Raw genomic sequence first — 24,463 nt, 5'->3', positions numbered from 1 at the left:
TCACAGTGGAGAAGTTCTGGAGAACTGTCTCCCAAGGGAAGGAACCACACTGGAGCAGGGAAAGAATGTGAGGAGTCCTCCCCCAAGGAAAAAGGTGCAGCAGAGACAACATGTGATGAACTGACCACAGCCCCCATTCCTTGTCCCTCTGCACTGCTGGGGGAACGAGGTAGAGCAAATTGGGAAAAAAATTAAACCCAGAAAGAAGGGAGGTGTGGGGGGAAGGTGTTTTAGGATTTAGACTTTATTTATCATTATCCTACTCTGATTTGAGGAGACTTCAAAGGGAAATGATAAAATTTCATTCTAATTTCCTGAGGTTTACATCATAATGCTGACAAGGTTGAAAAGTTCTACCCAATACTGTCACGTGACAGCAAGGCTAAAAGGAAGGAAGACACAGGCCACAGAGTTAAGACAAAAGTAGTAAATTCTAAGGTGAAACACTTTGAGAAAGCTGTTTGTATTTGAAAATTTCATAATAAGGTTAATTTCTAAAAATATTTAAATAAAATCATTTATGCAAACACATTAACCCAGGAAAAGCCAAAACTAAAACACAAACATTCAGTACGAAGATTTTTTTTTACAATAAAAATTCTTCTAGGAAGTATATTAAATATGACAAGAGGGGGAAAAATAGCATCTCACAATGTATATTCAAGGGCATTACATTTTAGAACAATGTCTTAGCCATTTATAAATGATTCATGAAGAAATTAAATATGCTATTCCATAAGAGAATAATCTAATTTACAGTTTAGATGTAAGGCTTCACCATAACATCTCATACCCTTCACCTGGATCTTTGCTTACCCAACCTGAGTGACTTGTACTTACTCTCTTACCAGAGCATGGTGGTCCTCAAACACACAGGTAGTGTTCAGGTTTACTTTTTAAGGTTCAACAAAAAAGTATTACTAGAAAATATTCTATTATTTTTTTAGTCACAATAAAAGCAAATTAAAAGCTAAAAGAAACAGTTAAGTTGTATTTGCTGGCCTAAGATTGAAGGAATGGATTAACCTACACCTTGCCAAAAAACAAGTATCTAGCAAGTATCTAGCTGCTAGTTATGTCATTGTATTGTTAATCATTGTGCACAACTGGGAGGACACCACAATTCCAAATCACAGACTACAAACACAATGCATCCTTTAAAAAAATTACATAATTTCTGTGAGAAAACAGCTGGGGGAAAAAAATCATGACAACTATCCATCTCCACAGCTATCATATGTGTAAGAACTATTTGCCTTACAGAGCTCCAGTTTATCCAAAATACTGAATATACTACTGAAAACAGCAATATCCCTAGTCTCCTTATGCATCAAGTACAAATCAGAGAAAAACACTGCCTCAAAATGCTCATTTTTAACCACAAAACAATGCCAGAAAACTCTTATTTGGACAGCAACACATTTACCTGGTCTTGCAGTTAACGTATTTATTCTGCAGACAACAGTCACAAGTGCTTACTAAAAATACAGATATGTTTCCTAAAAGTAAAGTGAGGCTTCAAGATGACAAAGCTTTTGTAACAGTGCAGGGTACAAATTCTCAGTATGAAGACATTCAGAAGATTTGTTGCTCAAAGAGGATCTTTTCAAACCCAGGTGGAGGTGTATGATAAAATTCACTGAACTGACAATCCAGAATGGCACTGTCATCAACTGCAGAGGAGAATCAAAAATAAGGAATTAGAGAAGGAACACTAACAGTTTTGATCCTCTTTTAAACCATCTTAATAACCTGTAGACTGTGCTTAAACCACAAAGAATTTCTTCAATATACCCATTACATATACACAATTAAAATAAATCTCTTCAATGAATTTGGTAAGGCCTTAAGCCAGGAGAGCAAACCATCTCTCTTTTCTGCTGTTTACTCGATAATGGTTCCTCAGTGAAGTCAATGAGAATGTCTAATTTCACTAGGAGTGTTAGCAGAGCTTCAGGCTATTGATTCCAAATTTTCTACTCCATTTCTCCAGAAATCTACAGACTAAGGCTCCTACCAGATAAACCTTGCAGGGATGTCCCCTCTTCACGTGCATATTTTTCTGTTCCTAATTCTGTTGGAGTTTCACCTGTCTACAGTGGCTTTCTGGAGGTTTACAAGGTTTCACCATGTCTGCAGCAGTGGTATCAAACCATCAGTTTTGGCAAATGATGCAAAGAGAGCTTCTTTGACTGCTTCTTGAAACTGGAAATTATTGTGGTTTTTTTTACAGAACTTCTCCCTGGTTTTGACCCCCTGCATAATCTACCCACCTACAACAGTACTTTCAATGTAGAATATAAAAAAGAAACTGATGAGTATTTTCAGAGCAACACTTTTGTGTACTTCACTAGCAAACTGAAACACCCACCTAGTCAGAAAAGCAAGGTCTGTTTCAAAGACAACTTCTGAGATGAACCTGGCAGAACATCAACATTAGTTCAAACAAGAAAAGGTTCATCTCCGTATTTTGGAACTTAACTATCTCAGAGACAAGGCTGGAATTCTTCCCCCCTAGGCTTTGTGAAAACTCCTATCAGTGTGTTTGTACAGTTCTCTAGTACTTACACAGTGTTTATGTCTTGCTTCCATTAAAGTGCCTGAGGTACAGCTGCTGTAGGGAATAACCTTTAAGTCCATTTTTTTGTTTTATCTGCTCAAGCTTGACACTGTGTTTGCCTGATCTGCCACCTTCCTCTTAAAAAGATATCTTTAGTTCTAGTCTGAATAGAGTAAATGTTTGAGAAACTCTGTTCTGTATAGCCAAATCCTTCCACAGGACTAGAAGCTCACATTAAATTAAGGACACTTGAAGTTTATACCAAGTAAGTAGTGTAAAAAAACAACCTGCAGGCTTCAAGTTATAGCTACATGTAGGAGACATGATAATTATAATGAAATTATGCCCACTTGTGGAAGAAGACCCAAAGAGCCTGGCAATAAAAGGTCACTGCATTCTCCAGGCATGGAACTTCTTGAGTCAGAGAAAAAAGATTAACAGTAGGGTAACATGCCACCGAGTATTTTCTGAAAGCAACCTTCATTCTTCATGCTGTGTAAGACCCCTACCAAAAGACAGGAGGATGCAGCCTCACAGTAACTCTGCTGCTGCTGACGATGATGAAGGTTTTGCACGAGGAGCTGCCGCCACAGCATTTTAGCGGCGCCATCAGGTGGCTGAAGGACACATCACAGCCTGGCCATGTACAACCATTCCGCCCTCAGGGCTTGAAGCAAGGGATTCACCAGCTACATTCACAGATTTCAAAGACTCTACAATCAACTGGTGTGTTTTCTTCCTGTTCGTAAAACTCCGTATCAATCAAAATGTATCAAGATATAAATGGGAACATGCCAACAGTTCGTTAGGAGCCCACCATGAATTAAAAATTATCCCTATCATGCAGCTAAGGGTTATCCTTACAACCAAAATTATTTTGGCTACTATTTAAATGAGGCTCAGATAAACTGAAGATGGAGTTCCTGGAGCAGGTCCAGAGGATGGTGATGAAGATGATGAAGGGACTGGAGCACCTCTCCTATGAGAAAAGGCTGAGGGAGCTGGGTCTGCTCAGTCTCAATAGGAGATGACTGAGAAGGGACCTCACCAATATCTGTGAGTATCTGAAGGGAAGGTGCCAAAAGGGTGGATCCAGGCACTGCTCGGTGGTGCAGAGCAATAGGACAAGCAGCAAAGAGCAGAAACTGCACAGGAAGTTCAGGAAAACACAAACAACAATTCTATTGCTATGGAACACTGGTGGCATTTATGAAGTATGAGAAATTAAAAGGCATAAATATCAAGCTTCACAGATAAATCAGATTAACCCACAAGTCTGCCATCTGCTTAATTTTTTTTTTTACCTGGCAACTTTTAGACTGAGTGCAGCAACTCCCCAGCTTGCTGGATGTGGACACTATAAGCAGTGAGTAAGCAGTGCTCTTTTCCCTATTAAGCAGCATTAAAAATGAGTCAAAAAAATTCTTTTATCATTTCCTAGGTTTAAATTTTCAGGTAATTAATTGTTGTAGTTGCCAAGAATAGATGATTGATGTGTGTTACATTTAAGTCAGAAGAATACACAGCTCACAAAACAGAACTAAATGAAAATATCTTCCATAATGTGAAACAGTTTGAAAATCTCTGACTTACCATAGACCACTGGATATACAGTCCCCCTGATTCCTGAAGCTGGGCAATGCATGTTCTTGCCATTTAAATATACATTTAATTCTACATGGTCATATGTAATGCCCTAGAAAGTATAGAAAATTAACAAAAAAAAAAAAAAAAGCATCAACAAGTTTATACACATAAGACTGCTACTTAGCTTTCTTAGCCATAGGCAGATTTTAACACCATTATGCAAACCACAGCATCCTAGAAAATCTCACTTGACATATCCTGCCAAAGACTAGAAGTTAATAAGTGACCAGTAACATATGTATTTTCAAATACTCAGGATTCCTTAATGCCCATTCCAACTGGGATGCAGCACAGTAATGCACAATACATTCCACATCTTACTGAGTTAACAGAACAAATTTCCAAACTTCACCACGTTAAAGAAACACAAGATGTTCAGTGATTTTGAGTATGAGAAGGAGTATTGCAGTCTTCTTGTTTGTATCTTCTCCCTGTAATAACTTTAATAAATAACGATGCTAGGAACCAAGTTCACCCTTCCATACCTCCATATGGGAACCTCTCTCAGCTCATTTACTCTGCTGGCAGCAGCAGACCGTGGTTTCACACACAACGCTATAAATATGCTGACCACAGGGCAGAAAGCAAACACTAACAAGATAGTAACTTACTCATCTGTTAGCTAAAGGGCTTCCCTCACTGCTTTGGTATGTCTGAGCGTGACAATTTGTGAGCTCAGGCAGGACTTCAAAAATTTGTTTTCCTGACAGAACAAAATAACTTGATACTTATGGAAATGAGGAAGTTAACAGTAACACATCAGTTGTGTTTTTTGTGATTAGCTGAAGCTGTTCAGATCACACTAGTTCACCAAAGCCTGAAACAAACTGCAACCCTTCAAAAAACAATTTCAGAAGGGGATTAAAAGACCAGTATTGTATCTGAGGGTTAAGGGTGGAGTTATCACCCCTAGCTGTTTGCAGCTTCTAAAGATGGCATTTCTAACCATGGCTATAAGAGAGGCAAGTTACCCTGTGTGAAAAAGTAGGGGGGATAAATGGTCTCAATTTCATTGCATTGCTCTCATGTATTTTTGAAAATACCTAAGAGGACATAGAGAAAATGACAGTACTAAAAAAACAGCACTTTGAACAAAGTCACTTAAGGATGTTTTGAGAAACCTGAAATAGTAAGGTACAAAAAATTAAAATTTTCCCTCAATCATTTTTCCAGGGAACATTACCCCCCCTCCCCACTCAATATCCCCCACAAACTACAAAAGTGTAGCTAAAAATACAATTAATTTATCACCCAGGACCCATCTCTGCCCTGCTCTGTCTTTCTAATCATTAACCAGTTAGCTAAGGGTTCTTGAGTTCAGCTGGGCATGGTGCATAGACATGTAATGCATTCCAGCACATTATTTGTTCAGGCAGATCCCACGTCAAACAACATAAGATCCTCGTGATGGGAATTGTCAGTCAGGTAGATACTGAAATAGAGCACCAGAAACTATTTCTCAAACCCTGGTCAAGTCCATCCCTAATTAGGAACCTATCAATACCAAGAATGAAGTCCACCCATGTCCAGGCTGCTGATTCATTCAGAGATAACAGGAATTTATATCCCAGCACTTTCCAAACTGAGAGATACAAACTGAACAATTTGACTTAAAACAGAGCTGTAAATAAGAGGCATTTAGGTGAGGAAGTAAGAAAGCCTTAAGAAACTCACCACCACATCACCCTCCTGAGGAAGGCTGTTTGCTGGTAGCCTATTTTTCTCCTCATTGTTATAGTAGAGAGCTCCATCATTTCTTATCACCAGACTGTGGACATCTCGACCAAGTGGTATTTGATTCAAGTTTGCTTTCTGGGTTGCAACTCCTATACCCCAAATCCCTAAAATGTGATATTAACACAGTAAGAAAAAAAAAAGCCATGTTATTTTGAAGACTGACTGAAGCAGGACAGCATAAAGAATTTGTTTTCTAACTAATGCCATGATGGCACTACCAGTAGATATCTCCTATTGTGGGTTAGCTCTGGCAGCTAAGCACCATCCAACCAGTCATTCTCTTTCCCCAGCCCACTCAGGCCCTCGTGGAATGGAGGAAGAGAAAAGGAAGAGTAAAACCAAGAAAACTTGTGGCTAAAGATAAAAATTGTTTAGTAAGTAAAGCAGAAGTGAAAGAGACAACAAGAAAAAAGTGATGCAATGGCAATCACTCACCACTTTCCAGGGGTAGACTGATGCCCAGCCAATTCCCAAGTAAAAGATGGCTAATCTCCCTAAATCCCCTCCTCTCCCATTTATTCCTGAACAAGACAGGTGCTATGTGGTATGGAATATCTTGTTGGCTATTTTGGGTCATCCACGTGATTTTATCCCCTCACAAGCTCTTATGCAACCCTAATCGTACTCACTGGAGGGGTAGAGTGAGAAACAGACAAGGTTTTGATGCTGTGCAAGCTCTGCTCAGCAACTGCTAAAGTATTAGTGTGTTATCAGTATTGTTTTGTTATCAGTATTGCTTTCATCACAAATCTAAAACACACAACCACAGGAGGTGCTATGAAGATAATTAACTCCATCCTGAGCAGACCCAGCACAAGTAGCCACAGGAGACTGAAGACAAACAGCATCTATCTTGAAAATGAAGGTTCTCTGAGAAAGCGAATTGTAACCACTCAGCTTAACTTTCATCCCCAGAAAAACATTGAATACAAACTCTGAGGCTGTAGGTGGACACAAAAATTAAATCCAACTAGCATGGATCTGTAAACAACAAATTTTCCTTTTTCAGCTAGTTGGACTAGTCTTATGGAAAAAAAGAAAGTGTTAATGTTACAGACCTAGATTTGGTAATAATTTTGAAACTCATACAACACTGAAATAGTCAAATGATGAAAACATGGTCTAGACAGTTACAGCAATATGAAGGCACGAGTGGTTAGAAAACTATTCCAGGATTACTCATCAGCAGCACCCTGTCAAATCAAAAAAGATGACTCAAGTGTGGTTTGAGGTTTTGCATTGAATGCACAAGGTCAGATACTGTTGTGTATTACCATCAATTACTTGCATAACATGACAATGTGTTGATTAAACGTGCTGCCAATCCCAGCTTGACAGGACTGCAAGCTCTTGAGAGGTTTAAAGTGACTAACTAGTTAGAGATAAAGAAAGTGCATCTGTTTTTATTTAAATATGAAGAAGAGCAGGTAAGTAGGAACAGTAAGTGGCACAAATACAGTAGTGGCTTGGTAACCAGCTCACAAACACTTGCTGAGTGTGAGTGTGCTCTACTGATGTGGAAAACTTCTGGATGTGTGGCATGTATAAAACAGATGAGGTAATCTACTGCTGCTGCAGCTGAAGCAGAACATCCATTTTAAGCACTGTACCTCAAGATAAATTAGGCTGACTAAAGATATTGTAGAAGAAACAACAAAACCAATCAAAAGTGTAAAAATTTTATCTATAAGGTGATAATGAAAAAAACCCCCAACAAACTGGGACTTTTTAGTCTAGAGAAGACTAAAATGAGGCAAATATGTAAGAAACTTATTTTCAAAAGATGAAACTGTAGAATAATTTATTCTAACAGCAAGAATGAAAAGGTAAGAGTTTGATTCAACTTCAAAAAACTTTATAATAGTCAGGGTGACCCCATAGATAACCTCTAATTGACTGTGCAGGGATAAAGTAAATCTTAGATTTCCAGAAGTAAGTCTTCCACAGTTCTCCTGCCTTGGGGCACAGGAATAGAGGAAAAAAGGCACACAGAAACCAGAAGAGTTTATCTCTCATGTTTCTCAAGTGTTAAGAACATGGATAGACTGTCTGAATAATGACCATAGATGAACAACACCTGCAATGGATTTTTCCCAAAAAAAGGACAATAAAATTGCCAAGTTAAATTGGATATGGGCTTACATGTAGCTCAAACTAACCAGCTAGCTGTACTGCAAGGTGTTGTGGGCAGATCTGTGTACATGCTGCCTGCACTCTGACCCACCTGAAGGCAAACAATTCTTATCCAAAAAGTTTCAGCATCAAGCTCCAGCTGGTACATAAGGCCTGCCTCAGGACTAACACTTCCCTTCTTCTTCCCTCCCCACACACACTTCAGGAAAGCACAGCTTTATTTTCAGAGTGTCTGCTAGCAGCTTTTAAAAATACAGGCTGACTTTTCATGCCAGAATGCAGGCAAGCCTGGAGTGCTCTCTGTAGTAGTGAAGCTGACTGTATTTGTAGGAGCAAATAAAGGAACAAGGTGCTGAAAGGCTCCTCTGGATAAGGCAGTGTCAGAGTAAGTGCTACACACTTGATCTGAAGAGCAAAGGGTAGCACAAGGAGTGTTACCCTTGCTTGGGCTAACTGTGCCTGCTAAGTGCAAATGAGGGTAGACAAATAGATACAAATATCACTGGATAAACTGCACTCCTTAAAAAATACTCCATAGCTACAGTGTTTTATGTGGTCATAAGCATTTATTGATGAAAAATAATTTCTAAAATATGCCACCTGAAAAACATGCCTATAACAGCATACAGAACAATGTGGGGGCTTAGAATTTGCACTCCTTTAGTAATACCCTTACTATTATTTTTAATATTTTAGAGTCAGAATTAAAAAAGAAAAAAAAAAGAAATTTCCTTTCACACAGTAACTTATAAATCTCTCTAAAGTTCACAAGTTCAAGGATGCAATTAGAAAGATGCATGTGCTGAGCCTTTGAGATACTGCCACCAGCAGGCAATATAACACACCTCCCAAGTTTAAAGTTGTGTATTTTTTGCTGACTAACCTGTGGACTGGATTTTAAACTCAAAATAACTCTTGTTCTGATGCAAAGGTGCATTTGCTAAGCATCCTCCCGTGCCACATATTCTTCTGCCATTTTTAACAATGACAACATCCGTTCCTGCAAATAGAAAAAAAGAAACCCACAGAACTTCAAAACATTTTAGAAACCTGAAAGCAGCCCTCAAAAGCCCTAAATATTGAGACCAGGTTTTGTTACTTCTGCTCCAAGTAAAAGCTTCATTAGTCTGTGAGAAATATGATGATGGGCTGTACTTTGAAGCAAGAGAAGGAAGGTTGTTTACAGGCTAGTTCATCTTTCCACTAGGGTTTATTTATTTTAAAACTATCAGCTGATCTAATTTTCACCTCTCGGGCTTTATGGCACCATGCTGATTACCACCTTTGCTTTAGCCACATCAAAAGCATAACTTACAATTTAGTCAGAAAGGGTTCACTGTGAGACCAAAGCCCTGTACTCTGTTCTCTAACATCCGACAAAAAGCATTCTGCAACAAGAAGGAAAAGCATATCGGGTAGAAATGATTGATGATGGAATTGCAAGGTGTTTAGTTAGTCTCTGAAATATTAGAAATGTGCCTGCCAATACAGAGAGGAAAAAATTCTCTGCTAAGCTTTCCTTCTCCATTGGAGCACTTCATGGCCAAGCACATGGCTGTGGCTAACAATTGTGCCCGAGCACCGGACCGCACCTATTCCTCCCCAGCTCTCTCCCGGCTCTGCTGCTGCTGGCCCAGATCCCCTCTGTCCTCAGCAAAGCCCGGGCACGGTTCTGTGGACAGCTCATGCTAAGGGTAATCCCCAAAAGAGCAGCAGTTACGGGTAAGACACTGCACGGCCTGGCTCCTTCTCCATCCCCACTGCCGTAACTGGAGGTGGAGTCTCCGGCCCTGGAGATGTTTAAGGAAAGGCTGGATGTGGCATTAAGTGCCCTGGTCCGGCTGACGTGGTGGCGTTGGGGCACAGGTGGGACTCGATGACCTCAGAACTCTTTTCCAGCCTCACCGATTCCGCGGTTCTGCGAGCTCAGCCCCTCGGCTCTGAACCAGCCGTGCCCACCCTGCCACGGCAGCCCCGCCGAGCAGCCTGCCGCCCTCAGCCTCCTCACACACTCACTGCGCCCACCAACTTCAGTTAAACACGAACTGCTTTAAACCACACCCAAACCACGCTTCCTCGGTTTAAAAACCTGCCAATTCCTGCTATAGAAGCAGCCCCAAGGCGACTTTTCCAGCGGTTACCCCCCGTGCCGCGCTCCGGGGCTGCTGCCCTGCCCGCCAGGGAGCCGCCCGCCGGCGGCAGCGCCCCTGCCCCGCTCACCCATGCGCTGCGTGTCCAGGTGCACGGCCGGCATCTCCTTGAGCGGAATGTGCCCGGCGCCGCCATCCCGGCACCAGGAGAAGCAGCAGAACACGGAGGCGGCCATGGCTGGCCGCACCCCCCGCACCGCGCAGGCCCAACGGCCGCCGCCGCACGGCCCCGCCCCGCCCCGCCGCGACATGGCGGGCGGGGAGCGCCGGGCCGAGCGCGGGCTAAAGTGAAATTAAATTAAATTAGGAAAAAAAATAAAAATCAACATAAGCGTCCCGTCCTTCCTCTGGAAATTAAAATCTAGTGGACAACGAGTGCAGCCCCTGCTGATCTCTTTTTCCCGCAGCTGTCGCCGTGGCGTGAGGCGGCCGGCGCAGCCTCCTAAAGGACGTATTGTACGTATGTACATACATATAAAGTATCTATGCATAATGTACATGCATAAATGTATCTGTGCATATATACATGTGTATATATACATCTATGCACATGTATATATGCATAGATACATTCATGTATCTATGCATATATACATATATAAAAAAAGAGGGCATTGATTGGCATCAGCGAACCTCACACGTGGGAAGGGACTCCTTCATGGAAATTTACTGCTCAGTTATTCCTGGCACCAAGTAACAAGAACCCCGTTTGTTTTATGTCCTTTTTCATTTTTTTCCCCCCTCCACCTTTCTCTTTTTTAATTTTTGGAAAACTCAGACGTGGCTGACTGAAATGAAAGGTTCACACAACCGGGCCTGCAGGTGCACCTGTGAGTTGCGCTCTCTCCTTTTCCAGACCTTTGCCCTTCCATCTCCGAGTCTTAACCCCGAGTGTTTGAAGAAGTACACTTTGCTCCTAGAGTACTTCTTAATGTGCTCAAAACCTCTCCTAAATTCACTCAAATTCAACTGCCATGACTGCTACATTGTGCTATCACTGCACTTATTATTTTGTTTTGAGGCCAGCTTTGTGTCCCTCTCACAGAGGTGGAATACATACCACCTAATAAAAGCGCTGTAACATGATTTGTGGTCCCTGGGTTACAGGAGCATTTCTATGTCTATTTCTGCATTCATACTGCACACACAGCATCCAGAGCAGGACCCACAAACTGGGCTCCAACAAACACAGTAAATATTGATAACATGGCTATGGAAGCCTACCTGTGCCCACTTCACATTTTTATTTACCTACAGAAAAATATCAAATAAATGTGGCATGGGCTGCTGACGTAGAATGTTTTGCAGATAGCAGGTAATTTGATTATTTTCATCTGAAGGCTTCTTTATCTCCAAACCAGTTTGGAGTGAAATTGTTGTTTCTCATTATTTCAATGTATTATTATGCGGCATTTCACCAAGAAGGCTCCCTTAACATTTTATTACAGTATGAAGTATGATGTAAGTAATGTGACCCATGTGGTGCTATGTTATCTGTCTTGTGGGGGCCAGGGGGTTAATCCAGATATTCAGAAATCCTTGTTAAAATAAACTCTCATAGCCACAAATCTCTTACTGGTCTGGATGGGCTGTATCAGTCACACTTACCCCCTTTTACTTGAAACATGAGGTGAAGTGCTGTCTTTCTCAAAATCGTGCCTAAAACCAATCTGATTTTAAGAGCAGCTCTAAAATGTTCTTCCTTTTTTTTTTATTGGACTTACTGTTACAGCCCATAAACATTTGGGGTCAAGAGCTCACTTCCTTAAAATATGCCAAATGGGATTAGTCTTGAACTTCCAAGAAGTAAATATTAGGTGGAAACTGATGTTTATTTATTTCATATGGAAGGCATCGGGATTCTTACTGGTAGCTTGTTGTTCACAAATTTAGTCTCATTTAAGTCACTGTGGGATTTTTATTGCCTGTGGGTTTGTTACAGTAAATGCTAAAAGATAAACATTAATATAGTTTTAAAAAGAAAAAAAAAAGAAAATAAAAAGAAAACTTAGCTAGAGATTTAAGCTCTAAATGACTTTCTTGAAGGATGAGGTGAACAGTTGCAGCAGGATAGCAGTGTATTTGTAAATGTGCTTGTCAGGCTGTTTATAGTGTGTGAGCACCAAAAGCTTTACAGTGCACAAAGAACTGCCCCAGAGAAATGAAGATCTTGCCTTCAATATGTAGAAGTATAATTGTGCTTGCTAATCAAGGGTTAATTCAGCTTCTGCCTTACTTGAATGTTCATTTCTTTCACTTGGGGTGGCCAAGTATTTTGGACCCTCCCACACTGGATGCAAAATTATGCTCAGCATGCCTAAACATGTTTGCTGCTTGCAGTGTTTAAACTTTATTTCCTTGAACAGTAGCAGCAGAAACATTTTGTCTGGGAACCATGCTAGTAGAACACAACCACTCCTATCCATTTCACAAATGCAGACTTATTTGGAGGACCTGCTGAAGGAAAATGATGGTCATTGATTTGTTTCATTCTCTGGCTTAGAGCTTCATTCACAAAATACAACTGTCTCTCATTAGCCCTGCAAAGTACATCTACTGGCTTCAGACAAGTATGTTTCAGAAAGGTTCCCTGATATGCCAAATTTGCAGGAGAGGGCAGCTCTCTCCCATTGTGGCAGCACACATTACAACAGTGTAATACATGACTAATCTGTTCTCAGAGAAATAATTCCTCTTTGTCCTGCAAGTAGAAACCAATCGGACTTGCTTCTCCGCTGCCGCGTGCTTCGTGGAGGCATTTACACCTGTGAAAACCAATGTAAAAAAGTAGTTATTATGTATGTTGGAATGGATTTAGTAATGTCTCCATGCAACTTGCACAGAAGTAAATGATGGTGCAGAACTGGAAAATCAAGGTTTGTTTATTGAAAGCAGTCCTTCCACTCCCAGGGTCAGGTCTGTGGTTTGGAAGATGATACAGACAAGGTCTCAGATGAAAAACAGGTTGTGCTTGTACTTTTGAAATCTTCACCATAATGTAGTTCTTGTGAGGATTAACTTTCTGTAGGAACTCCTCTGTTTTACACAGTTAATCTGATGCTTGCCAAATCATAGAAGAAATTACATATGGAAATTAATTTTGTTCCTTGTTGTTCTCTTTGTTTTGGAGGTCATTTCTCCCTTCCTCTTTATGCAATACAAGCAAAACCCACTGGAGCAGAGCTTTGATCTATAGGCAGTCCCCAAACCTCATTAAAACTGACAGGGATGCTGGCCATGCTTTGTTCAGGAAGGAGCAATTGAGTACTTTTATGGCATAAGATAGCTAAAACCGAGAAACTGCTGCCCATGGCACAGGGGTGCATGGCCAAGTGGTGCTAAGATGAGCTAACTTGTATGAGCAAGCACTAATTTGGGGAAAGTCAGGGAGACTTTTCTAGGGACTGCTTGTGAGTGCAGCAGCAAGAGCAGATTGGTTGCAGCTGTGTTTGCCTGTGTGCATGTCCGGGACCGGAAACACCACGCAAGAGCCAGCAGACAGTGGGAGAAGCAGTGGTGTATGGCCCTGAGAAAAAGCCAAGGGACAGCTTCTTCTGGGCAAGCATCCTGGCTGGAGCAGCAAACTTGGACTGCTGTACAGTTCTCCCTCCCATTTGCTTCCTCTGCGTGCAAGGAAATGGGACGTGGCTGTACATTCTTTGTAAATAAATAGGATTTCGCTAAGGAGCTGACTGAATTCATCATCGATTCCCCCCCACGTCCCTCTGCAGAAAAATCTGGCAAAGTGCTGAATATTAGTTAACTCTGTAGGTCAAAGTTCTGTATGCAAAACTACAGAGCTTTTCAGGACTGCTAAAATAGTCAGCAGAGACCCTGCAGATATCAAGGCAGACTCTGAAATTCAGACCTTAAAACAGCAGTTGATCATTTCAGTTGCTGATGATCCTTCATGGATTTTTAATGCCTAGTATTTCTACAATCCATATTAAAAGTAGCTTTTATGGAACAATAACAAGAAACTGCTTTCTCTGATCCCTTGTTTGGAATGTTTAATATAGTCCAGATGTATCTGTTGAAAAGAAATGTAGTTAGATACAGTATAGTTGTGAAACATTTATATATCAGTAAGGTGTTTGATATGTGGAGCTGTTTTGAATAATTTATTCATTTTCGTTACCTTGTGGTAGCTTCTTATCAAGCTGCTCTAGGCTCTTGCAGATTTATGTCCATATTTAGGTACCCACAGTGACTACATTATCCACCTCAGATTGAGAGTATGCTTACCCCAGCACAGCTGAATAAAGGAGAGTCCTTCAAGAAGTCTCTGTCCTGAAGCTGGAGTGTATTCTGTGTGTCTGACACCTCTGTAATGGGACGTGAAGCCTTAGTGGGAAGGCAGGTTTGCAGCCAAGGCTAAGACTGTAAAATGCCCTCAACTCACCTCTTTTCATGGAGCTTCACCCCAGGAGACAATTAAAATCCAACAGGTCTTTGGTTCAGAGGTGCTTCACTGATGTGGAATACAAATTTGGGAGGAAAAAAATGCTGCTTTTAACTCCAGCTATATTTATCAATCAGTTCTCCTCCAGCAAAGCACAGCGGGTGCCTGGAGCCTGGAATGAGCAGCTGGTGTGGCTGAGGGCAAGGCTGTGTTACTTTTGGCAGCAGTGCTGGCAACAGCTCGCTGGGAGCATTTGTGAAATTATGGCCTGTGGAGGCACTTCTGGTTTATGCTGACGTGTGTGCAGGCTGCCACCGAAACAGGCCCTCTCACTGGCTCATCCTGGCACTGGTGTTTGTTTGGCTGCAGGATCAGCTGGCTGCCAAAATTGATCCTGCTGGAAACTTCTTTTCTTTTTCTTCTTTATCTTCTTTTTTTTTTTTTTTTTTTTTTTTTTTTTTTGTTAGTTTTCAGCTCTGTTGGCAAGCTGATCTGGCTTAACATGTGGCTGCATGAGTGTTGTAGCCAGCAGAGAGGAGGCCTCAGGAAAGCATGACTAAGGAAAGGGGAAAGGAAGGAATGATGACTTTTGCCAGTAGCACAGTCTTGTCTTGGCTTAACCCCCTGAGAATCTGCCTGTCAGGGTAGAGTTACCTGTTACAACCTGAGTCACGTTAATGGCTTGCTGCCACTGGATGAGGAAAATCTTACTCCTCTTTTCCTCGCTCTTCTGACGTTAGACCTGGTGATTGTCTAATCTTGCGTTGGGCTGATTTAACTTGTTGAATCAGCACAAAACTCACCTCAACAAAGAGAAGGGAATAGTGTTCTGCTGACTGAGTGGGTGGAATCAGCTCAGTAGAGCATCTGCAGAGGCTGGCAGAGCTGGGACAGACAAGGGGAGTAGGAGCTGTCAGCTCTGAGGTCGCCGACTGAACCACAACTCTGAGTTTCAGTCTCAGAAATTTCCTGGCATAGTGTTTATTAGAAGAGCCATGATCTGGGTTCTCTCTGTAGTTTAAAGATGACAGCAGATGAATGCCCTTTGTCTTACAAAAAATATGGTGCTTGTCTTGAAAATCTGGAAATTACCACTATTGTATAATTCCTTCCAAATTTCTACCCCTGTATTTTCAACCCTCCCATAACTAAGTGGCATTTATCCTAACACCTCCTTTCAAGCTGTGCCTCTCCTTTGAGCCTAGATTTCCCTTGGCTTTGTTTATGTATTACTCCACAGATCTACAAATGCTCTTTTCCATCAGCCACAGCTTTTCTCTGAAGCTTCCACAACCAGCCTTTGACGCTGCCTTGGGAAGACACTGTGCTCTTGGATGCAGGGATGCAAGCTCATAAACAAACTGCTACTGAAAGTGCTGCTATTGAAGCTGAGTTAAAAAGTATAGAAAGATGGACTTACAGTTGTGTGTGACTCAGATAAGAAATAGAAGAGTGACCAAATTCTATTTGATTATGCTCAGGACAGCTGTGAGACACTTAAGTAGGGTGCTGGCTGGGCAGTGTTTCTGTGCACCAAGCACAGAAACCCTGCTGTATGTTTGCCCAGAAGTTTAAGCTTTCCTCTTTGACAGAAGAAATCAAAGGCAAGGAGGGACAAGAACATTTTCAAGTGGACCTAATGAAGAGGCATTATCCCAGGTGGGCAGGCAACCACTCTTCCACCCATTCAGCTCCTTCTTCATTCATAAGGAGACCAGCCCAAAGAACAAATAGAAAACAAAACACACTCTAAAAATATATTGGGGGGCAAATGTTATACCAAAAATATATGGAAATAATGAGTGAGAAATCTAAAATGCCATGTTGTTGTTAATCTTTAACCATAAAATTACAAAGATTAACAGGACCCAGAAATTTTTGATATAAAAGTGGCTGTTGGGTATGTGTAGACAAGGAGTACTCAGCAAATGTAAATGCACAAGCACTGGGATATCAATTGAAAGCAGCTTAGGTGGCTGAGGGAAACTGCCTGGAATTACTTGTTTTTAATAAACAGCAAACAAGATGATGGACAATTAGAAACAAGCAGGATGTTGAAATACATCTGAAGGTCTCAGTTGCTTTTGTGCTGCAACTCTACCTGCTGGCGCTGTTCTCCAGTGGATAGTGGAAGAAATGCCTCAGTGTGTAAGCACTCTCAAAGGGATTTTCAAAAATGCTTGTCCCGGGTCAAACTGTTCCTATTGAGTTCAGCTGAGCAGGCAGGCCAGCTTGTGTGGGGCAGCAAGGAGAGAAGGTGAGGAGCAACTGACTGCAGTGAATTGGGGAAGCATAACCTTATAGTTCAGTAACGTTATTGAATGGCTTTTAAGATCCAGATTCCTAAATAATGAGAAGAAATATGTCAGATGTGCAAGGGAGCTTCATTTGATAGAAATACAATTTGTGATGTTCCTTGAGTGAGTAGTCCTGGAGGTGAAGAGTCTCCCCTGTGCTGATGAGTCACGGGACTGCAGTGGGTACAGAGTAGGGGAGTGGGTGCAGAGTATGTACATATGAGAACAGCTTTTGATGTAGTATTTCACAAAGTCTAACTTGAAAATAAGTTCAGTTTTACTTTGATATGAGACCTGTTCTGTTAACTGAGAACTATCAGAACTGCAAAAGAGATACCCAACACAAAGGTCCTCTGACATCTCAGCACTTCCAGATTCAGTTTCATAGTCCTGTAACTAGAATGCTCTTTCAAGTAGACATGGGATCTCTTCTGCTCCATTTCCCTGGGACCAGTCAGTGTTTTATGGAAAAGCTGCACTGGTTTTACAGGCCACGTTAAATCTCGAAGAGATTCACCAGCTGGAAACGGTATAACCAGTGTGTTCAAGCAAATAAGAATGAATCACTCTCCTTTTATGAAGCACATAAGGCTATCTGTCTCAAATTATGTTTTCTTTTAATAAGTGCTTTCGGAAGGTGGCAGATCCCCAGCAGGATTGTCACCCAGCAGCGCCCCTCCTTAGGCTGTGCAACGTGCGCCTGTGAGCTGCAGGATCAAGTGTAATTTAACAGAGTTAACAAACAACAGAAACCCGTATATATCTCGGCGGAGGCACAGGCTGCAGCCTCGGCCGCCGCCTTAGGCAGGCAGCATCCACCGCCGGCCCTCTCCCGGCAGCTCCGGAGGCCTTCCCGGCCGCTCGCAGGCAAACGGAGGAAGGGAAGAGCCGCAGCAGCTCCTGCCCCGGGGCTGGATCGGCGGCCGCGGGCCAAGGTGGGTGGGACGGCGGGACAGCAGCTCCCGGCCGGTGGCTCCGGCGGGCCAGGGCCGGGCGGCGGGGCGGGAGCGGCGGGCCCGGAAGGCGGGCGGCGGCCGGGGCGGGAGCGCGGCGGGCCGAGCGAGTGACCGAGGCGGCCGGGCCCCCGCCTGCCCGGAGCCCCGCGGCCCCGGCTGCCATGGTGAGTAGCGGGACCAGGGGGCGGCAGGACGGGCGGGCCCGGCCCGCCGAGCGCAGGCCGCGGCTTTGTGAGAGGCGGCGGTGGACGCCGCGGCCGGAGCGCCGGTAGCGCCGGCAGCCGCCATGCCCGCTGTGCTCGGCGGACCGGCAGGGCCTCCCTGCCCCGGGCTGCGGTGCCCGGCAGAGCGCTGAGACCCCCGCGGAAGCCAGGGCCGGCGGCTGGCTGCAGTGCCGTCGTTTAGGGGCGATTCCCCGCTGGAATTGGAGAGGGAGGTTGTAACCAGGAGTGGCAAGGGAGCCTCTGTCAGGTCGAGGGACAATGGGGGTGAGCGCGGGGCCAGCGTTGGGGCAGCCCCTGCGCTCGACAGACCGGCCAGCCCTGGGGGTGAAACGGTGTTCACGGGGCTGTGAATGCACTGAGCACAGATCGCTTATTTCTTCGGCCTTCCTGCCGTTGGAGAGTCTGGACATGTTGGATCTGCCGGGTGCTCCTGGAAAAACCTTTGGCTATGAAATACTTTGAAGAATACATGCTTTGAAGCATGGGCAATTTACCCAGGTGTTTTTTGCTGTCTGGATGGCAGCCTTCCAGTAGCTGAAAGGGGTGTACAGGGAAGCCAGAGAGGGACTCTCCATCGGGAACTATAGTGACAGAACAAGGAGTGATGTGTACAAACTGAAAGAGGGGAAATTTTGTTTAGATATTGGGAAGAAATTCTTTACTGTGGGAGCAGTGACACTGGAACAGGTTGCCCAGGGAGGTTGTGGATGCCCCAGTCCTGGCAATGTTCAAGGCCAGATTGGGTAAGACCTTTGGCAACCTGGTCTAGTGGTTAGTGTCCCTGCCCATGGCAGGGGGAGTTGGGACTAGATAATCTTCAAAGTCCTTTTCAGTCCCTTAACATTCTATGATCCTATGTTACCTACGGCTCATGGAGATCAGGTGTTCCCCAATAAAATGGATACAATGACCCTCCGTTAGATTGCAGTTTCTCTCAGTGGAGTGAACAGGGTTAATCATAGCTGCTGGAAGGAGGATCTTCCATCTCCCTTCCCCTCTCTGTGGGAAGGCTGCTGCAATTGCTCATTGGGGTCCTGACACAGACCAGGGTCCTTGCCAAGGAAGGGAGATGTGACCTCTCCTGACTAGCTCAACTGCTTGTAGAAATGTAGCTTCACTTGGTCAAGTCTCATTTGGAACAGTTACGTGCCATTGCAGCAATCTTTTTGGTTGTTTTGAAGCCTGGTGAAATTCTGGTTTTGCTTTCAGCATGCTGCTGGCTGATAAACCCAACTTCTGTGCTGAGAAGCATGCTAAATGAATTTTTGTCTGGAGTGTGGTTGTTTTTGCTTTTATGGTTTGATGTTGCTTGTCATTCTTCTTCCTAATGATAAAACTGTGCAAGTTGCTATTTCTGATGGGTGACATCTATTGGGTTTGTACCCAGAGATGCTTTTGGTCTGTGTGCTACAAGTGGGGAATTCCAGGGCCACCCAAACCTGGGTCAGACGTTACACATAGAAATTCCCAGTGGAAAAGTTTAAATCATCACACAAATACCAGGTTGCTAAGGGATGTTTCAATCCACAGACAATTTACTGTCTGAAATTAAAGAAGACAGAAGTTAATCTGTTCAACCAGTCATACAGGTCTTCAGTATTTTTGGTTTGGCATTTCTGGTGTTGTAAGAGGGGGAGGGGGGGAAGTTTATAGACCTGCCCATTTATTTTTAAAAAATCCAGTGGTTTTAATGATCTTGTATAAATGTTTTGAAATTGTTATATTTATGAAGCATAATTATGTAATTCAGTAAGTGTGGTTGAAATGCAACAGGACAGTTTTAGTTGGATCATGAAGACATTTTGTGTATGTTTTTTGTATTTTTAGGAGTGTGAAAATCTTCAGTGTTTGTCCTGCAATTTTGATGGAAAGTGTTACAGTAAGCATTTTCTGCATTGGTTTGCAGTTCTTGCTGTCAGGCACGCAAAGTTGCTTTTCCAGCTCCCTAACTGGGAAGTAAAATCCTCCCTGGTAAAGGAGATGGACCAGAGCAAATATTTTCTGTCCTGTGCATTTCCATTTACTAAGAGATGGAAAACTGTCATTTTAGTTTTGTAGTTATTATCCTCTTAGCACATGAGCTGAACTGGTCTTTGTGTTGCTACTGTGGCTTAAAGCTATGAGTACAAGTTGGAAAGAAAGAGCTGCTCACAAAAAGGAAGATTCAAGAGTGAGGGATGAAATTACCATCTTCCTGTCATCCTATTATTTTTAGCACTAGGAAGAAGATGGAAGAGAAACGTTGCTTTGAGAGCATGAGAGGTGCTTCAAAACTACATTCTCCTCACAGAAAATGAGGTTTTTGAATGGGATCTGTGGGCTTACAGGAAACCCATTAGTCAGAGTTGTTAGACCTTTTCTCTGGGACTTTTTCCTCAGTTGTAGTGGTGGCTTCTTCTGCCTCCTGACTTTAGTTCTGAGTAAAAAAGCTGGCAACATTTCCAAAGTCTCTTTTTTCCAGCAAGCACAGAAAATATATGGTGGGCACAAGTACATAATCATGGTTGTCTCAAGCATTCTGACTGTTGTGCTGTCACAGGAAAGTTGGGATTGGGAGGGAGGGTCCTGCTGAGGCAGGGAAGAGCTGTTGTGAGCCAGCTTCCCTTTCATTGCTGGGCTTGTTAGTCGGCCTGGAGGCTCACGGTTAGTGTGCCTGCTGCAAGAGAAGGGCCAAGTCCTGGGCACCTCACTAAAGGGGCTCCCAGCCCTCCCACTCATTTCCTGAAGGGCTCTAAGGGCTCACTGTGCATGTGCCAGCAGCAGCAAATGGCACAAAAAATGAAGGGATGTGCCCTAGGGAAACTGTAAAAGGGAGGGATTGGTCCCAGGCTTTTGTTGATCCCAGATCTGGACCGTACATAGTGGCAGGACCAATATGGGATCTAAGGACTGGTGGTCTTTTTCCTTCACTTTCTCTATTTTCCCTTTTTACTCTCTCCTCTCTTGTTTTATCCCAGCAATTGGATTTTACCCCTTGCTCTGTGCTGAAGTTTGCTGGGAGAGTCGGGAGCTTGGTAAAGTTCATTGTAAAAGTCAAGAGCTTGTCAGCCAACACTTCTACAACTAAACAGCAGGATGGCTGTGGGAGTTAAGGTGGCTGTATAATAAAGGATAAGAGTTCCCTGACACTGGACTGCTGTCTTTGTTCAGCCCACTGAGAAGTTCTAGTGAATTTTCAGGTTGTGACAATCCCTCCTCCTCACTTGGAAAGCATGGGAGGTTTGCTTACACTTCCCAAGAATAGCTTTTACCGTAAGTCTTACTGGGACTACTGGTCCTTTTGTGAAGGAAAGTCAGGACTGACCTCACTTTTCTTCCTGATAGTGAACTTTGCTTTCCTTGGGTCAGTAGTATTGTTTTTATTACTCTTCTTGTCTCCTGTGCAGCGTGGATCTTCCCTTGCAGCTCTGTTCTTGGCTCCCATGTTTTCCACTTCATATTTCTTTGAGGAGACAGAAACCTTAGAAATTACATCAAAACTAATTAAGAGCTCATTCACATGCCTTGATGTCACAGCAGTACTTGCAGTACTTTGATGCACTTTTCTGTGATGTCTTTCAATTTATAAGAGGAATTTTATTACATATATATGAATAAATGTTGTGTAATACGGAAAGAATTTATGCAAGGGAAGCATCTTTCTAATTATAGCTCAAAACAAAGTGTATAAGAGCTTTGGATGATACAGACTGTCACCTACTTTGGTCTTTATTATGTATTTGTTTTCTTAGAGCATGCTGTAAGTTACAAGGTGTCTGCATTTGAGAACTTGGCTTTAGTTAGAGGTGGGGGGAGGGCAGTGCACTGGGTCCTTTCACTGAGACTTTCCAGTAGAAAGGATTACATGATAAATATTCTTCCTGTAGGTTCTCTCCACAGAAAAAAATTCCTGGGGTGTGAATGCTGTGAGAATGGAATTGGAAATAGAGATTGCAGATGAGCAAAAATGTTCCACAGTTTTGTTTCATGATGAATTATCAAGGATTATGGGCGGCTGTTGTTTGAAGTTATTTGAAGTATTTTGACTTGGTGCTGAATGGCTCAATAGTAGCACATTCAGTTGGTTATTTAAAAGTACTGCAGGAGCAAGAGAAACGCTAATTCTTAAAGTGAGTGGTGACTCTCCTTTGGCCTTGCAGGTAGAGCAAAAAGACACATTATGTATTCTGTAGCAGCAGAAACACTGCAACAGGGCTTTTTCAGTCACTTTTAGTATTGTCTACAGTACCAGTGTGTGGGGGTTGAAACTGGAAGTTTTGGATGAGTGGAGCAAGTAGAAAGTAATCAAATCTTAGCAGACTATATTGGCTGTGTATCTTCTGTGCAAATCCTATTTATGTGTATTGCATCAGCAAGGAAAGATGTAAGTCTTGCACTGTTACTGTGAGTACATGAGGTATGTTCTTTAAGAATCCTTGGTGAGATTGGCAAGTGTTCTTTTCCAGCATTTCTAGTTGAAAGTCCAAAAAATGGTTCTGCCTGAGCATTGCACCATTCTTGTGCCTGCCATTTGCTGGCCAGGTACCAGAGCTAAGGGGGACTGGCTGCAAAAACCCAGCTGAGGCTCTGTCTTAAGGATTCTGGAAGAAAAAGTACATCCTTTTCTCAGTGAAACATGTCTCAGATGGAAATTGGTTTTTGTATGGTCTCCTTGAGGGAGAAATAAGTTTTTAAAGTTCTGTTACCATCTTTTTTCTCTTTCCTAGGACATGATGGAGCTCTTAGAGGAAGATCTGACCTGTCCCATTTGCTGTAGCCTGTTTGACGATCCTCGTGTCCTGCCCTGTTCACACAATTTCTGCAGAAAGTGTCTGGAAGGAATTCTTGAGGGAAATGTGCGGAATGTGCTTTGGAGGCCATCCCCTTTCAAGTGCCCCACATGCAGAAAGGAGACTCCTGTCACTGGAGTCAACAGCTTGCAGGTCAACTATTCCCTGAAAGGCATCGTGGAGAAGTACAACAAAATCAAAGTAACTCCAAAAATGCCTGTGTGCAAAGTGCACAGCGGGCAGCCCCTTAACATTTTTTGCAGGACAGACATGCAGCTGATCTGTGGGGTTTGTGCCACCCGTGGTGACCACACAAAGCACGTTTTCTGTTCCATTGAAGAAGCTTATTCCCAGGAGAAGCGGGCTTTTGAAACCTTGTTCCAGGGCTTTGAAACTTGGCGTTGTGGAGATGCCCTCTCACGGCTGGATACCTTAGAGACCAGCAAGAGGAAAGCTCTGCAGATGCTGACGAAAGATTCTGACAAAGTGAAGGAGTTCTTTGAGAAGCTGCAGCACACGCTGGAGCAGAAGAGAAATGAGATTCTGTCTGACTTTGAGACCATGAAGCTTGCGGTGATGCAGGCCTACGATCCGGAAATCAATAAACTGAACACCATTCTGCAAGAGCAGCGGATGGCTTTTAACATTGCAGAGGCCTTCAAAGATGTGTCCGAGCCCATTATATTTCTGCAGCAGATGCAGGAGTTCAGGGAAAAAATCAAGGTGCTCAAAGAAACCCCTTTACCTTGTTCCACTGTGGACATCAGTCCCACAATGAAGAGCTTTGATACCAGCCAGTGGAATGGAATAAAGCTTGTTGATGTGGACAAACTTTCCTTGCCTCAGGAAAGCAACACTTTCAAATTCAAGATTCCCTCGGTCTTTTCACGCAGATTTATAGTGAACTCTCTTATTTTCTTGCTCATTCTTGCTGTCACCAGAATGTCCTTTGTGGAGTCGGTCATTGACAATCTCCAGTGCTGGAAATCTCAGTTCCTTACAATTTGCTTGTCCTATTTGGCAGATACCGTGGAGATAGCAGATCATGCAGTCTTTTACTGGGAACAGATGACAGATGGAGCTTCACTCTTAAGAGAAAAGTGTAAAAACTATACGTTGGTTGTACTGGATAACGTCGCACAGTTTGTGTGCAAATATAAACTGTTGTGAAGTGTCTGCTGGAATAAAAGAACTAAGAGAGATCTGGGGCAGAAAACATGGAACTTCTTAAATTAATTGGTCTTTTCAGACTTCAGTGAAACATTCTAAGATTCAAAATGATTCCAAAACATTCATAATGTTCCCATAGTTTGAGTACTGCTAAAGCAGAAAATGAAATGGAGCTTTGAAAAACATTTTGTGGATTCTTCTTTCAGTGGCAATTATGGGAATATTACTCACTGTAAATCATTTTCCTTACCAAAATATAGGGCCAAACTGTATTTTTAGTTTGATGTTAATGTAATTGTAGAATAAGGTAAAAGATTGTAGTTTTAAAAAAATTCTAACTGGGAGATGGTTTGGAAAGAGGAAGAAGAGTTGTGACTGAGGTGAGCACTGTGCTGACAGGTTTGCTGAGGACTGCCCT

General features: G+C 42.8%; 2 protein-coding genes across 3 annotated transcripts; one reads left to right on the top strand and one right to left on the bottom strand.

The window, feature by feature from the left end:
- Positions 1–228: 228 nt before the first annotated feature.
- Positions 229–10,432, bottom strand: SPRYD7 (SPRY domain containing 7). Its single transcript, XM_059466442.1, has 5 exons — positions 10,298–10,432; positions 8,961–9,077; positions 5,882–6,048; positions 4,154–4,256; positions 229–1,673 (listed from the first exon to the last, which is right to left on the bottom strand). The coding sequence occupies exons 1-5, from the start codon at positions 10,401–10,403 to the stop codon at positions 1,576–1,578; spliced, it is 591 nt and encodes a 196-aa protein (XP_059322425.1). The 5' UTR covers positions 10,404–10,432; the 3' UTR covers positions 229–1,575.
- Positions 10,433–17,730: 7,298 nt separating this feature from the next.
- Positions 17,731–24,047, top strand: TRIM13 (tripartite motif containing 13). 2 transcript variants are annotated; one of them, XM_059493585.1, is made up of 2 exons: positions 17,731–17,861; positions 22,813–24,047. In XM_059493585.1, the coding sequence occupies exon 2, from the start codon at positions 22,816–22,818 to the stop codon at positions 24,043–24,045; it is 1,230 nt and encodes a 409-aa protein (XP_059349568.1). In that variant the 5' UTR covers positions 17,731–17,861; positions 22,813–22,815; the 3' UTR covers positions 24,046–24,047. The 2 variants fall into 2 exon arrangements, with proteins under 2 accessions (XP_059349568.1, XP_059349567.1); XM_059493584.1 differs by lacking the exon at positions 17,731–17,861 and adding an exon at positions 17,940–18,046.
- The last annotated feature ends 416 nt before the right edge of the window (positions 24,048–24,463 follow it).

The sequence above is a fragment of the Ammospiza nelsoni genome, chromosome 2, assembly GCF_027579445.1.
Source record: "Ammospiza nelsoni isolate bAmmNel1 chromosome 2, bAmmNel1.pri, whole genome shotgun sequence".
Classification (NCBI taxonomy): Eukaryota; Metazoa; Chordata; class Aves; order Passeriformes; family Passerellidae; genus Ammospiza; species Ammospiza nelsoni.
Note: the sequence above shows the minus strand (reverse complement) of the source record. Positions and strands in the feature narration are given on the sequence as shown.